Source organism: Juglans regia, chromosome 1 (assembly GCF_001411555.2).
Source record: "Juglans regia cultivar Chandler chromosome 1, Walnut 2.0, whole genome shotgun sequence".
Classification (NCBI taxonomy): Eukaryota; Viridiplantae; Streptophyta; class Magnoliopsida; order Fagales; family Juglandaceae; genus Juglans; species Juglans regia.
In genome coordinates this window covers 8,140,979-8,157,679 of record NC_049901.1, presented here as the reverse complement: position 1 = coordinate 8,157,679, position 16,701 = coordinate 8,140,979, and the positions used below count along the sequence as shown (strand labels likewise).

Sequence of the window (16,701 nt, the reverse complement as noted above, 5' to 3'; positions counted from 1 at the left end):
GGTTTCTTATTTTCACAGGACTTTCGTCCTCTGGACCTTTTGAAACTGGCTCGCTCGTACCTTCGCATGCCAGCATGTGGAGGACGAAAGCAATAATAATCCGAAAGTAGAAAAGAAAACGAAGTTTCTGGGCAACCCATCTAGATGATCTGCCCCACTGTCCTGAAATGTTGCTGTGCTGATGCAATAAATAAGGGCATTGCGAATGGCCACACCCACCCGACCAACTAAAAAGGAAGAAGTTGCTTAGAAATTTCCTGTCCTCTTCTGGTTTTGTTGGTTTGATGTGAACTGCATGATCGAGGAATGCACAAACATTATCTATATTTTTTTTTTGCTCTGATTATCTAATTTTGTTGGTAATGCTTCAGTCCCACCTCTCTTGTTCTGTTTGATGGTCACTGCAGTATGGAAAATTAGAGTACAGATGATATGGCACTTTCATCCTATCTTGAAATACCATATTATTAAAATTTCTTATATAAATATTAATTTTTAATGACATATATTTTATAATAAGATAAGAATATCGTGCCTATATGTAACTTAAGACTACAAAATAAATTACTAGATTTCGATTACCTTGGGTTCCCGTACCCTCAATAAATGCATCTGTGGTGATTAGTCTTGACTCTAATTTGAGTGGAAAAACAACAAAAACAAAAAAAGAGAAACACAGTATATTAATGTTGCGTTTAGTTGTAAGATTTAATTAACTTCAATCTAATTTTAAATTGAATCTAATATTTAAATACCTAACTTTCAAATTATTAAATTTATCTCAACTCAAAATTTCTTTACAAGTAAGACCCACAACCTTTTACAATTTAATACATCTTTACATGTAAGACTCATAATCTTTTTCAACTTTTATACTAAATTCATATTAACATTCAAACACACTTTAAATTCAGTTTAAACGAGTCTCATATAATTTCATTCACTTCTCAATTCATTATTATTTATAAAAAATTAACATCCAAACGTAGTCCAAACACTAGTTTAGATTGATTACTCTTCCAAGTTTTTAATGCAGAAAATGGCTACATGGAATTACTGTTTATTTTCTTGTTTCTTGGCGATATTTTTTGTGCTTTTGTTTACCAGTTATGGGTGGAACGTAAATATACTAAATACTGCCACAACTTATTAAAAAAAAAAAAAAAAAAAAGAGGAGAGGAAGTATGAAAATACTAGTAGCTCAGTGTATGTATGGGAAAGGAGGGGACTGTTGGCAGCTTTGTCCCAGCACACTTCTATTTACAATAACGCACACTCTTTTTAAAATAATAATAAATATAAAATTTACTTAAAATTATTTAATTTTTTATTAATATATCTCACTTAAATAAAAATCCATCCGTACATTGGACTCAATAGTAAAAAGTACAACTTACAGTAAGCCCGTGATCTCACCTCGAAAAAAGAAACTGAGAAATTTCATAAAAAGAAGATGAAAAGACAAGACAGACAGAAAATGGTCAGAAAAAAACAAAGAAGAAGGAAAAATATAACCCTAAAAATAAGGCTAGCGTGCCTAAGAGTGTGTTAATTAGTATATAGTACCTGGAAATACTTCGTTATCAACGGAATAGTTTGACCGTGAATTGACATAAGATTTGACCCTTTACGTCCAATATTTTGTCCTTGATGCTATCTTCGAACCATTCTACCAATTGTCATCCATTGGAAAATATCAAATAAATGATTATTAAATAAGTCTTTACAAGTATTAATTACACAATATTTTTTTATAATATTTTATATAATTATATTTTAAAAGAATAATATTTTTATAAAATATCTTATAAAAATAATATCATTTTATAAAAATATATTCATATTTTAATTAAATGCTTATAGCTAGAAGATGTTTTAATAAAATAAAAATTATATGTACATCAATTTTGAATACTCTTTTATACATTCTACTAATGTGATTGATTATTTTATTTTTTTAATAAAAGATAAATTTTTTAGTTAATAATATCAGTAAAATGCATAAATAATAAATAAAATAATTGTATTTAACCGAACTCTTAATAAAATAAAAAATAGAGGTAATTTCCTTTTTGAGTAACGATACTGATAACCGTTTTTTAATCATCGTCTTTATAAAATCTGTTATATGATATTAAAAACTTAAAAACTATTTATTATTTTCAACTTATTAACTAATCCTTTGATATTACATACTAAAATGTGAGAGGATGTCCAAATGAATAATAATTAGTATTTTTTTATTAAAGTTATGTACAGTCGTGGAATGTGTAAGAGTTGTATAATCGCTTTGAAAAGAAAGTAAAGTTTACTATTAAAATTTTAATTTTTTTTTCATATGAATCTCATATTTATTTATTTATTTTAAATAATTGCATGATATTTACACACTCACAACTGTAACTATCATATTTTTTTATTTTTTATTTTTTTATATCACTGAAAGCGATGTTGGCGTACCTATTTTATTAGGGGGGCTTTATTTTGGTCTCACAAAAGAGAACGGTATTTCAGAAATTTTATTGACTGACTCAATTACTAAGGGAAGAATACCGTAAATTATATATATGAAGATTTTATAAAACAGAAAAGAAATATAAGCTAAATTAAAGAGAAAGTAGTAATAGTGGAAGCTAGTAGTCCAAGGAAATAAGTTGATCATGTATTTTGGGCTTAGCCAGCCCATATGCCCCCAGTTTGTCGCCCATCAAGTTGGTTGATAGAATGCTGGGCCTAATTTTGCTTGGTTACATCTCAACCCTCAACCCAAATTACATGCTCACCTGAATCCATTCACTACCTGGGCACAGGCACCGTCTTCAAACAGTGTTCAAAGGGAGTCGTGCTACTGTGCTACCTAATTTTTTGTTGGGTGGTTACCTCATTCTGTTTTGTTTTGTTTTTTGTTTTTTAAATATTTTAAAAACAACACGAGTTCATTAGTGGTGGTAATTTTTTTAAATATATTTTTTAAAAGAAATACATTAGCGGTTAAACCCAAATGCAAACTAGCATTTTCCTCTCAAAATTATATTTCCAACAGTTTTAAATATTCATCTTATATATAAATTTATATTGACACTTGGTTTATTTTGTAAACTCATCTCAACTTATAATTATAATTTTTTTAAATTTTAATACAAAATATAATAAGTAATTTAATTTTTTCAAATCTCAAAATAATAATAATATTAAAAAATAATATTCTAACAATATTTTATTATCTCAACTCAACTCAATTTAACATCTAAATGTAATCTGAATCATCCCCATTTGAGATTATGCATTTCTATATTGGGTACAATAATTAGGCAACAAGATATATATACGGCTGCAACATATAGTAGTGCTATTTAAGATATTTACATTAAATATCATTAATGTGATATGAGTTGATTTATAAAATTTAAATTTTAAAATTTATCTTATAAATCAAATTATATCATGTAAAATATACGTGGTGTAAAAGTCTTTAAATATAATTATTCTAACAACATGCATGACGAAAGATAACTAAGAGAGTGTTTTGACAGAGTGGGAGACGTAATAGATAGCAGGCGGCTAAGTTTTTTTATTTACAAGTTGATGTATAAAGATATTAATTATTATTAGACATTAAAATTCAAAAGACAAAAAATAATAGAATTAAAAGTATTTTATAGCTTCTTGTAACCAATCGATGTTGTACTATTCCATTCGATTGTTTTCGAAGTTAGAAAAGTATTGTAAATGTGTCGTTATTTTTTTATTTATTAATTGATATAAAAAATTGACACAATAATAATATATTGACTTATGAATATGACAATATGCAAGCAAAATTAATTTTTGCATTTGGAATATCTTTGTAAAAAAAATATTTTAATTATAAAAAGATTATATAAAAATAAATTTATAAATTAATATAAATTGATATAATATATTAAATTATAAAATTAATTTAACAGATCTTATAAAATCATATCAATTTATAAATTTATTTTTATATAATGATTTTGTTTATGAAACATTTCTCATTCCCTAAACGAGTGTCGTTTATCATTTTATGTTCAAGAAAAATGTCTCGATCCCCTGAAGTTTAATAATTTCCCTTAGGATCCCAAATCTCGAGAATGTTATTATTCATATCCCTCTTTCGAACTAGAAGTAACCGTCATCTCTGTCACTGTCCCTTCCCTAACTGTAAAGCCCATCACCGCTCACCCTTGAAACCCCAGTGAGCTCGCACGACCCCCCACCAAACTCAGTCACCATGATGCTGGATCTAGGTCCGTTTTCAAGCGAGAACTTCGACGCGAAGAAATGGATAAACTCGGCGACTCAGAGCCGGCACCCGCAAGACTCGCTCGACAAGCACCTTGTCGATTTGGAGATGAAGCTCCAGATGGTTTCCGAAGAGATCGCCGCCTCTCTCGAGGAGCAGAGCGCTTCCGCTCTCCTCCGCGTGCCACGTGCCAACCGTGACATCATCCGCCTCCGTGACGAGGCCGTCTCTCTCCGTTCGGCTGTCTCTGGAATCCTCCAGAAGCTCAAGAAGGTACTAATTGATAGATCTATGAATATCCCAATTGTTTGTGTTTGGTCGCTGAGATAAATGTGGCAATTCGGAGAAAATTGAAGTTTGCATTGCTAGATTTGTATATTTTTTGTTGGGGGGTATTGTTTGGTTACTGAGGAAATGTGGGGACCTAAACGAGATTCAGGTTATAGACTCATGTTATTTTGCAATTGAGAGTGTGGATATATTCGCTAGAAGTGTGCCTAGTACAACTATTTGAACCCACTTTCTCCTAACAGGTAAAGAAAAGATGTGCGCTTCGGATTTGTGTTTGAGTCCTATGTTTAGCTTTGTTTTGGCATTGAGTTGTTGGGGTTTTCGTTATTCAGAAATTGAGAATATGCAAGTGTTACCAATATGCGGACTGTTCGTAGAGAAAAATGTGGCAATTGGGAGGAAATTGAAGTTTGCACGGTTATATTTGCGCTTTTTGGTGGTTAAGATGTGTCATTTCTGTTTGATTATTGTTGGGTGGTATTGTTTGGTTACCAAGGAATGGGGTGATCTAAACGTGATTCAGGTTTCAAGTGTTAGATTTATGTTATTTGCAAATTGAGAGTGCCTATAGAAAAGGTGTGCTTTACGGATTTGTGCTTGAATCTACCTGTTCTGATTTGTTTTGGCATTGAGGTGTTAGGGTTTTCACTATTTGGAATTTGAGAATATGCGAGTGTTATATGTAGCGAGGGTAATAAAACTATGCCTAGTTGAGATGACTTTCTAATAATAGGAAATCTCAAGGACCAACAACTTCCAATTTTAAATTGAATTATGGTTGTGAGATTCTCCATTTGTTGCTCAAAAATGTGATTTCCAGATAAATTTTAAATTAGCATCTTCTCAGCGTTAAATTTTCTGGACTTATAGGAAAATAGTCCATCCAGTTTATCTGCTTAGCAAAAACTTTGTTAAACATCATGAGTGCGGCAATGGTTGCAGAATACTAGGGGGAGATTGTTTATGAGATGGCTTTATTAAGGTTGTGATGTTTGATGTGGGCTCTTTGCTTGGGTTTGAGCAGTTCCATCCGATCCCATCAGTTTTCAGGTTGGATTAATGAAGAACATTGTTTTTTTGATAAGTAATAAGAAGATTAATGAAGAACATTGTTGATATGGCATCATTGGCTTATAAGTTGCATGTGTCAGGCATCTTGTATATTCCTTGGATGTAGTGGGTAATTTAGCATTACTGTTCAGGTGTAAATATACTGGGTGCAAAGCACGGGTTCGATTAACCTTGTTTGGTGAAGATGCCAGCAGCTTGGAAAAGGCTGCCAGAGGTCCTACCATACCCTTCCATAGAATAAGCATACCATCAATCATCATCTATTTTTATGTTTTTTTCAGTACTAGCGAGTGTTACATGGATGTGGCGATGAAACTGATATATCGAGAACACGATGAGATAGTGTGAAGCTGTCTAATGTGGTTCACCTGGACAGAATATTTACTTTTGATGGCAATGCCAGGGTTCCAATAAAATTGATGTCCAATAGAAATTGCTGAGACCTGCGTCACACGCTTTTATTTGGAATGTTGCACCCAAATTCAGAAGGCTTCACTGATACTCCAGGGAAATGAACTAGCCAGTTCACACTGTCCTTATCATAGTTAATTCTTTTGGTATTGTTCTAGCATTACACCAGTTGGTTGTACTTTCTGTGTTTGTTGTGTTCCTCGTTATTATAAAAGCCTACTATATTCTTTGTGAGCTTTCTAGCTGGCGTGTCACAATTATGTCAAATGCCATATAATGGCAGTCCAGTAGGTTTTTTCCATAGTACGTGAGGTCTGAGATAAGGTGACCCGTTGTTGCCTCTGTTATTTGTTGTTATGATGGAAGGATTAGGCAGGATGATTTCGGCCTTGACGAATAATGGCTTTATGGAGGGCTTTTCGGTGGGAACCCCGGATAGGGGATCATTAACATATCTCACTTATTGTTTGCAGATGATACTCTAGTGTTTTACGAGCTAGATCAAAGTCAAGTGCGTACGTTAAAGGCAGTGCTGTTGTGTTTCAAAGCAGTTTCCGGGTTAAAAGTGAATTTCGATAAATCCGAATTGGTGCCAATTGGTGTGGTTCCAAATGTTCGATAACTGGCGAGTACGTTGGGTTGTAAGTTAGCTTCTCTGCCGTTGACGTATTTGGGGCTTCCGTTGGGGGCAAGAGCACGGACACCCTCTTTATGGGAGTCAGTGATTGAGAAGATCGAGAAGAGATTAACAAGTTGGAAGAGACTGTATTTGTCGAAAGGCGGTAGGCTCACACTGATTAAGGGTACGTTTGGGTGTTGAAAAGTGTTGAGAAGTGTTGAGAATGTTTGTGAATAGTTATGAGTAGAGATTGGAGTGAGTTTGTGGGTCCCATTGAGAGTATTTTAAGTTGTTTGGATGTGTGAAGTATGTTGAGTTGTTGACTTTTGAGTAAGTAGTTGATAAATGTGTGGGTCCCATAAATATTATAGTAATTTTATTTTTAGTAATAAATATTATAATGATTTTATTATAGTGATTTTTTAATATTAATAAATATTGTAGTGATTTTATTTTACTTTTATATATAATAATGATAAATAGTATAATGATTTTATTTTTAATTTATATATAATTGTGATAAATATTATAATGATTTTATTTATATATATATAATAGTTATAAATATTATAGTAATGTTATTTTTTATTTATATATTATAGTGATTTTATTTTTAATTTATATATAATAGTGATAAATATTATAGTATTTTATTTTTTATTTATATATTTATTTTTTATTTATATATTATAGTGATTTTATTTTTTATTTATATATTATAATGATTTTATTTTTTATTTATATTTAATAGTGATAAATATTATAGTGATTTTATTTATTATTTATATATTATAGTGATTTTATTTTTTATTTATATATTATAGCGATTTTATTTTTTATTTATATATAATAGTGATAAATATTTTTTATTTATATATTATAGTGATTTTTATTTATTTATATATTATAATGATTTTTTTTATATTTAATAGTGATAAATATTATAGTGATTTTATTTATTATTTATATATTATAGTGATTTTATTTATTATTTATATATTATAATGATTTTTTTTTTTTTATATTTAATAGTGATAAATATTATAGTGATTTTATTTTTTATTTATATATTATAGCGATTTTATTTTTTATTTATATATAATAGTATATATAATATTTTTTATTTATATATTATAGTGATTTTATTTTTTATTTATATATTATAGTGATTTTTTTATTTATATAATATAGTGATTTTATTTTTTATTTATATATAATAGTGATAAATATTTTTTATTTATATATTATAGTGATTTTATTTTTTATTTATATATTATAGTGATAAATAGTTTTTATTTATATATTATAGTGATTTTATTTTTTATTTATATATTATAGTGATTTTATTTTTTATTTATATATTATAGAGATTTTATTTTTTATTTATATATAATAGTGATAAATATTTCTTATTTATATATTATAGTGATTTTTTATTATTTATATATTATAATGATTTTTTTATTTATATTTAATAGTGATAAATATTATAGTGATTTTATTTTTTATTTATATATAATAGTGATAAATATTTTTTATTTATATATTATAGTGATTTTATTTTTTATTTATATTTTATAGTGATTTTATTTTTTATTTATATATTATAGTGATTTTATTTTTTATTTATATATTATAGAGATTTTATTTTTTATTTATATATTATAGTGATTTTGTTTTTTATTTATATATTATAGAGATTTTATTTTTTATTTATATATTATAATGATTTTTTTATTTATATTTAATAGTGATAAATATTATAGTGATTTTATTTATTTATATATTATAACGATTTTTTTATTTATATTTAATAGTTATAAATATTATAGTGATTTTATTTTTTATTTATATATAATAGTGATAAGTATTATAGAATGTTTGTGAATAGTTATGAGTAGAGATTGAAGTGAGTTTGTGGGTCCCATTGAGAGTATTTTAAGTTATTTGGTATGTGAAGTATTTTCAAAAGTACGAGAATACTTAGAAAGTGTTGAGGACACTTGGTCACCCAAACACAGCCTAAGAGTACACTCTCAAATTTACCAACCTATTTCCTTTCACTATTTCCTATACCTGCAAATGTGGCGCACATAATTGAAACACTCCAACGCAATTTTTTGTGGGGAGGTTTGGAGGATGAGTTCAAATTTCACCTGGTTAAGTGGAAAATAGTATGTCGCCCTATATCTCAAGGTGGTCTGGGCATTAGAAATGTGAGGACCTTCAATAGAGCGCTCCTCGGTAAATGGCTGTGGAGATATAGTCAAGAACCGGATGCATTGTGGAGAGAGGTGATTAGGTGCAAATATGGTGATTCATGGGGGGGTTGGAGCACAAAAGAAGTTAGAGGAACTTATGGAGTGGGCTTGTGGAAACACATTAGAAGAGGTTGAGAGGTTTTTCTCCGACACACCCATATTCAGTTGGGTGATGGCTCCAGGATTAAATTCTGGAAAGATATATGGTGTGGCGATAATGCTCTACAAGATCGCTTTCCTCCTCTATTTCAAATTGCTAGTGTTAAAGAAGCTCTAGTGGAGGAGGTTATGGAGATGTTGGGTGGGCAAATTCAATGGAATATTAGCTTTAGTAGGGCATTACAGGATTGGGAGATGGACAACTTGGCAGATTTTTATAGGCTTCTGTATTCTGTGAAGCCAAGCAATCAACAAGAAGATGGGTTATGGTGGCTACCCGATGGAAAAGGCGCATTCTCGTTTCGTTCTTTTTATAAAGCTCTTTCCCAAGAGCCCAGTACTCAATTTCCGTGGAAAAGGTTTTGGAGGAATAAGGCGCCCCCTAAAGCTATTTTCTTCGTGTGGACAGCATCGTTGGGTAAAATACGCACGACTGATAATTTGAGGAAGCGGAGGGTTATTATAGTAGATTGGTTTGTATGTGCAGGGGTGGGGGTGAGTCGGTAGACCATCTTCTGTTGCATTGTGTGATTGCACGGGCTTTATGGTATGAGGTACTTAGTAGGGTAGAGTTGGCGTGGGTCATGCCGGAGAAAGTGGTGGCAGTGCTGGCTAGTTGGCCAAACATTGGAGGTATACATCAGATTAAAAGGGTTTGGAAGATGATTCCAATGTGTATCATGTGGTGTCTATGGCAGGAACAATGTGCGGACGTTTGAAGACAAGGAGAGATCGCTAGAGGAACTGTTAGCATCATTTTATAGCACTATTTGTATTTGGGCTATTGCTGTTGATTTTAATGGCATGGCCCTTCATGATTTTCTTGTCTCTTTGACGCCCTCTTAATTAGGGTCCTCTTTTGTACATACTGGGCTAGGCCTATTCTTCGAGTAATATATCTTTTTACTTATAAAAAAAAAAAAAAGGGTACCGCAGTGGCATAGGGAGTGCTGCTTATAAATTGGTTAGAAAAAAAGAAAAGAAAAGTATTGCATATGAACTAATATTGAGAAGTGAAACCGTTGAAAATGACTTTCCCTTAAGTGAGATATTTATTTTGGCGATCACTTTATGGAAAAGCTTGTTTTTTTTTTTTTTTTCTACATATGTTTGTATAACATAAAATGTTATTTATCAAAAAGAAAATGTTACCATAAAATATTGCAAGTGGTCCTTCTGGCAGCTGGAAGGTATCGTGTTTATCTAAGCATGTATGCACGATACAACTTTCTCTCTCTCTCTCAAGCATTTTGTTGTCATCATCTTCAGGCAGAGGGATCCTCGGCAGAATCTATTGCTGCCCTTGCTAAAGTTGATACCGTCAAACAGAGAATGGAAGCAGCGTATGAAACTTTGCAGGTAAAGAAAAATCCTGGTTCTCATGTGTTTTAGTCAGAGTTCATCAAGTGTAGCACAGGAAGGTTGTTTGTTTGATTCATTTGCGTGTAATAACAGGATGCTGCTGGCTTAACACAATTAAGTTCAACTGTGGAGGATGTCTTTGCCAGTGGCGATCTTCCTCGGGCTGCAGACACCTTGGCCAATATGAGGCATTGTTTGTCTGCTGTTGGGGAGGTAAAATTTTTCTTTAGGCTCTTTACATCATGTGGTGAGTTCAATACTCATGAAATTTCATGATTTGATCTCTTTTGACCCTTCATTTTAGGTTGCTGAATTTGCTAATGTTAGGAAGCAACTTGAGGTCTTAGAAGATAGATTAGATGCAATGGTGCAGCCTCGTCTAACGGATGCATTATCCAACCGCAAGGTCAGAATTTCCTTCAGAACCTTGTCTTTTTACTTGTAGTCTTCTGTTTTGCAGTTCACTCCATGTGTCTTACACAAAATAGATTATTTAAGGTATTATCACTTGCTATTATTATGCAGGTTGATGTTGCCCAAGATTTGCGGGGAATACTCATTCGAATTGGAAGATTTAAGTCTTTAGAGCTACACTATTCAAAAGTTCACCTCAAGTCCATAAAGAAGCTCTGGGAAGATTTTGACTCAAAACAGCGAGCTAATAGGCTGGCTAGTGAGAGGAATGAAGTGGAAAAGCTATCAAGTAGTAATGAGTTCCAATCAAGTTCACCTTCAATTTCATTCTCCAGTTGGTTGCCAAGTTTTTACGATGAATTGCTACTTTATCTTGAACAGGAATGGAAGTGGTATAGTTCATGCTTCTCAATGTTGAAATATTTTATGGCACCTTTCTTTGTTGAGATTTAAATAAAATGATTTTTTAAATTGTTACAAATTTTCCTACATTCTTGAAGTAATGAAGTTTTCACAAACAGACTTTTGCCTCTAAACCTTGAAGTGATTAAGATATAATTTCCTCTCTTATCTCAATAATCATAGTTTTCTAAACTATATATTAATGTGTTGATGGACACACACACACACACACACACAAACACACGTCTTTGATTTTATATCTGTATAATGATGTCTCTTTCCTGGTTAACAAACAGACAATTGTAGTAGATTAATTGCTATGATTGTCGGTTAATTGCCACAATAGGCATTGCACATTGCGAATACTTTAGAAGTCTTATTCATTCAGATTAGTTGTTGTTTCCTATATGGATTTCTTACTACATGCTTATTGCAGCTCGGAATGTATTGCTTGATGTTCATACAAAAAATGGTGTTATTTTTCAGCTGTGGAATTATAGCTTTCAACTTCTACTATTGTTTGCAGGTGTATGGTTGCTTTTCCAGATGATTATAAAACTCTTGTCCCGAAGCTACTAATTGAGACAATGGCAGCTGTAGGGTCGAGTTTTGTTTCTCGTATCAACCTTGCGACTGGAAATGTTGTTCCTGAAACAAAAGCATTAGCTAAAGGTTGTATCTGACATCTTCATAGTTTGTTGTTGAGGATCATAGTTATGCTTTCAAGTTTAAATGTTCTACATGATCTGATACTGTTCCTCATATTAATCTTAATGGCATGTGTACCTAAACCTTAATGGCATGTGGTATTAATAAAGCCTGAGATTTTAAATTTGATTCCAAGTTGTTGTTAGATTTATTGCACGATTTTTTATTTTATTTTCATAAGTAAAATTTATTGCACTAATTGAATAAGCTTTTTCTATTTTTTTGAACTCAGGAACAGAATATCCTAACTTTCCTATTTTAACTTCAGGTATTTTGGATATCCTATCTGGAGATATGCCAAAGGGTATTAAAATTCAGACCAAGCATTTGGAGACTCTGATTGAATTACACAATATGACGGGGACCTTTGCAAGGAATATTCAGCACTTGTTTTCAGAATCAGATCTCCGAGTTTTGATGGACACCTTGAAAGCACTGTATTTTCCTTATGATGCATTCAAAAAGAGGTGAAACTGTAAACTAAACTACAAAGATATTAACTTTGCAGTATATGTGCATTTTATTATCCTTAGATTCCCATTATAGCTTCATCTTTGGACACACATGGGGAACCTTGACAAATGTGATTACGGACATCAGTATGAATATGATTGAGAATTATTTTTTTTTTATCGATGTTCTGTAATATACTATTTTCTACATTTATTTTATTCATTTTCTCCATAATGATTTGAGTTTAGAACATTGGATTTCAAGCAACGTGAATGTATGTTATTTTCTCCATGAGTAATGTTTGATACAGTCGTGGAGTGCGCAAACGGCTTGCAATCCTTTTGAAAAAGAGTGGGGTCTACTATTAAAAAAATATTTTTTTTCTTGTGAGTCTTGTATTTGCTTACTTTTTTCAAAGAGATTGTGCTTGCGCACTCCATGATTGCAAATATCATTTCTCTTTCTCCATGCACCCAACTCTCTCTGATTTGCATTTGTTTCACTTTAAATGTAATTAATTGGACAATGGATCCCATGGTTTTTAATTTGTTAATTAATCATTAAATATGTGTCGCAGTTATGGACAGATGGAGCGTGCCATCCTCTCCTCTGAGATTGGAGCTGTGGATCTGAGGGGAGCAGTTACTCGTGGTGTGGGAGCCCAGGGAATTGAACTCAGTGAAACTGTTCGTAGAATGGAGGAATCTATTCCCCAAGTTATTGTACTACTTGAAGCAGCTGTTGAGAGGTGCATCAGCTTTACTGGTGGTTCTGAGGCTGATGAGCTAATTCTTGCACTTGATGACATAATGTTACAGTACATTTCGACCCTCCAAGAAACACTTAAATCTTTAAGAGTTGTATGTGGAGTGGATCATGGTGTTGATGGTGTTGGTTTAAAGAAGGAGACGGGATCAGACAAAAAGGATGGAAACCAAAATTTACGCAAAGTTGACTTGATCTCCAATGAGGAGGAGTGGTCGATAGTCCAAGGAGCTTTGCAGATCCTCACAGTTGCAGATTGTTTAACAAGCAGGTCCTCTGTCTTTGAAGCTTCCTTGAGAGCTACACTTGCTAGGTTGAGCACAAGTTTCTCTCTTTCAGTATTTGGTTCAAGTTTGGACCAAAATCAGTCACATTTTGTCAGCGATCATGGAACTGGTGAGTTATCTTTGGGTGGAAGGGCTGCCTTGGATGTGGCAGCTGTGCGGCTCGTTGATGTTCCCGAGAAGGCCAGGAAACTCTTTAATCTTTTAAATCAGGTAGAGATATTTTCTTCCTCCAATTTGCTAGGGAAATCTGGATGTTAATGTCATACCTGAGATCTTTTATTTCAATAATTTTAAGCGTAAAACATAATTTTCATTTTATTCTGTGGATAAAAATGAAGACAATGGAACATTAAGAAGAGGCTATAAAACTACTGGACTCCAACCTCTGGACTCCAACCTAGACATCCTAACGGAAAAATAAAGTAAAAATACACTTTGTACCCTCAAAATATCATGGGTTGTTTACCTATAAAAAACTGTCATGGGTTGTGCACTTTGTAGCTGGAGGGTGCAATGTGTGATGGGAAATGGCGGCCAAGATTGTGCATTATCATCTATTTTTCATCCATCTTAACGGCTAGAATTGGGTGAGAATGCAAAGCATAAGTCTTTTGTAGCTGGAGGGTGCAATGTGTCGGTTTTGATAATTTGGATGGAACGTGCAAGACCCCTGATAGTTTGATAAGTGTGTTATCTTAAAAAATAAAGCAAAAAGCTTAGGAAAAATGGCTGATGAAAAGACACCTTAAAAGAAAAGGAAAAGGAAACAAAATTAGCAAGCAACTAAAGGATCTAAGCATTTGATGTGAAGCTAAAATAAAACTATATTTTAACCGGACAATCTCATATTATTTATTTTCTTTATTTTTGTTCTTTTTTAGACCATAAATGGTAGCTTCATTTTTCTTTGCTTGTACCCACCCAATGTCTCCTTTTTTTTTTCATTTTTCTTTGGCTTGGAACTTTTCTTTTCTCCTCCTCACGTATAGTTATATTATCTCCTGTTGCCTTGCAGTCTAAAGATCCCCGATTCCATTCACTTCCACTTGCATCTCAGAGGGTTGCAGCATTTGTTGATGCGGTGAATGAACTTGTATATGATGTCCTCATATCTAAAGTACGGCAACGCCTCAGTGATGTATCTCGTTTGCCAATTTGGGCGTCCATTGAGGAACAAAGTGCTTTTCCTCTTCCAACCTTCAGTGCATACCCCCAGTCCTATGTAACTAGTGTTGGTGAATATCTATTAACGCTACCCCAGCAGTTGGAGCCACTTGCTGAGGGCATCTCCAACAATGATGCAAACAATGATGAGGCACAGCTTTTTGCGACAGAATGGATGTTCAAGGTAACCCAATCAAAATACCAAATAGCAAAAGTTGTTAATCTCGGTGCAAAAACTGTTATGAGCAGTTGAGCATCTTTGTTGTTCTTGGTTATTGTTTTTAAATGTTTGATTTGTAAATAAATGCGGATGTAGTATCAAATTGGTTCCAACCTAAATATATGGGTGCCATTTGGGAACCTGGGCGATGTGGATAGTCTGATTGGCTTAAAGTTCCTTTTTCTTGTTTTTTTTATTTGATTATTGCAAAGAAAACAGTAATTCCTAAAAATAGGACACCAGTATGCTTTTCTCAGTGATCAGTTGGTGGGTTTTCACTTGAAGTTGAACTTCAAAAGGTTGGGCACCAAACCCTGACCCCTCTTCAGTAACTTCTGGACTGACCTCAATTATTCAGATTATGATCAGATAATCTTGGCCTAGGTGGTTTCATGCATATGCACGATGCCTTGATATGGTACTTGAGAACCCACTTGATGCGTTGAAGCTTGGATAAAAGTCACTCCCTTATATTTTATTCTGATAATTATTCTTCTTCTTGGAACACAGTTCTTTGATATTATGCCTGCACATGAACTTACTGGACCAACTTGCCTGTGGGTGTTGTTTCTTCTGTATTATAGGTTGCAGAGGGTGCAACTGCGCTTTACATGGACCAATTGCGGGGAATTCAGTACATATCAGATCGTGGAGCCCAACAGCTATCAGTGGATATCGAGTATCTTAGTAATGTGCTTTCTGCGCTATCAATGCCAATCCCCCTGGTCATTGCCACATTCCACACTTGCCTTTCTACCCCAAGAGAGCAGCTGAAAGATCTTCTGAAATCAGATTCAGGAAACCAGCTTGATCTTCCAACAGCAAACCTTGTATGTAAGATGCGGCGTGTAAGTTTAGATTAGTGAAGATTCCTTTCTGAGAAAATTTTCGATGTCAAAATTGGATGAACTTGCCTGATAACACCTTTGTTCTGGGTTGCTATTATTTTGGTCTCTATATTACGGAAGGAATGGAAAAGCTTGAAGCTGGAGCCTATCTTTTGCATTCAAAATTATAAGCTCTAAATTGTATCACTTTATGAGATTAAAAATGTAAGAAATTTTGCATACTGTATTATAATCACGTGCCTGGTTAAAAATTCTTGAAGGATTTTTGTGACGCATTATGATCACATGTTTTGAAGCTAAAAGTGCTTGTGATCAGACAATCTTGTTAGTTCAGAGTTATTAAGTTTTTGTGCATTTGGGATATGTTAAGAGGAGAACGATGAAGAAATGTGTTTTGAACTTCTAAGGGAGGAACTCAGAGCATGGTAGCATTTCTTAAACAAATTGGGCAAGATCATGAAAAGAGAATGAATCAGTCTCCTTCAGAGGCAGCTTCACACGGTTAATATGTCTTGTTTGCTCCTTTTCTTCAATTAAAAAAAATAAAGCCCCATTTGTATATTTATCTGTATATATCTATGAATAATAGCGAAATGATTTGAAATAAGATATTTTTCTTTTATATAGTTAAAAGATTGTTTGAATATATATTTTTTTTAAAAAATTTGAAATAGTATTTTTTTTTGGAAAAAATATTCTTACAATCGAGTTCGCGCACCAATTCACGCGTTGATGTAGACATGTAAGGCATCTGTTTAACGAAACGGTGCGAATTGAAGATAGAAATGATTTTTGCGAGATAAAAGGACCTTCTTCTTCTCTCAAAACTTTTCTTCTTTTGTTTTTCTTTTTAATAAAAAAAAGTTATACAAGTGCTGGTATATGATTTGGTGCGCGAACTCACTTGTACGTAGCAAGTTTTTTTGTTTTTGTTTGAAAGTTTAGGAAGTTGTAATGATTAAGTAATGATTAAATAAAAAAGTTGAAAATTTAAAATTGAAT

The 16,701-nt window shown here is 32.6% G+C and overlaps 1 protein-coding gene across 1 annotated transcript; it reads left to right on the top strand.

The window, feature by feature from the left end:
- The first annotated feature begins 4,140 nt into the window (after nt 1-4,140).
- Nucleotides 4,141-15,970, top strand: LOC108987411 (conserved oligomeric Golgi complex subunit 7). The gene is made up of 10 exons (XM_018960319.2): nt 4,141-4,537; nt 10,346-10,435; nt 10,532-10,651; nt 10,743-10,844; nt 10,964-11,244; nt 11,781-11,926; nt 12,231-12,429; nt 12,993-13,677; nt 14,483-14,815; nt 15,436-15,970. The coding sequence occupies exons 1-10, from the start codon at nt 4,253-4,255 to the stop codon at nt 15,712-15,714; spliced, it is 2,520 nt and encodes an 839-aa protein (XP_018815864.1). The 5' UTR covers nt 4,141-4,252; the 3' UTR covers nt 15,715-15,970.
- Nucleotides 15,971-16,701: the final 731 nt, after the last annotated feature.

Excerpts from the sequence above, each read along its gene's own strand:
- LOC108987411 (XM_018960319.2), top strand. The coding sequence starts at position 4,253 with ATGATGCTGGATCTAGGTCCGTTTTCAAGCGAGAACTTCGACGCGAAG. Across the intron at positions 4,538-10,345 it reads TCCTCCAGAAGCTCAAGAAG|GCAGAGGGATCCTCGGCAGA; the intron begins GTACTAATTGAT and ends CATCATCTTCAG. Across the intron at positions 12,430-12,992 it reads TATGATGCATTCAAAAAGAG|TTATGGACAGATGGAGCGTG; the intron begins GTGAAACTGTAA and ends TATGTGTCGCAG.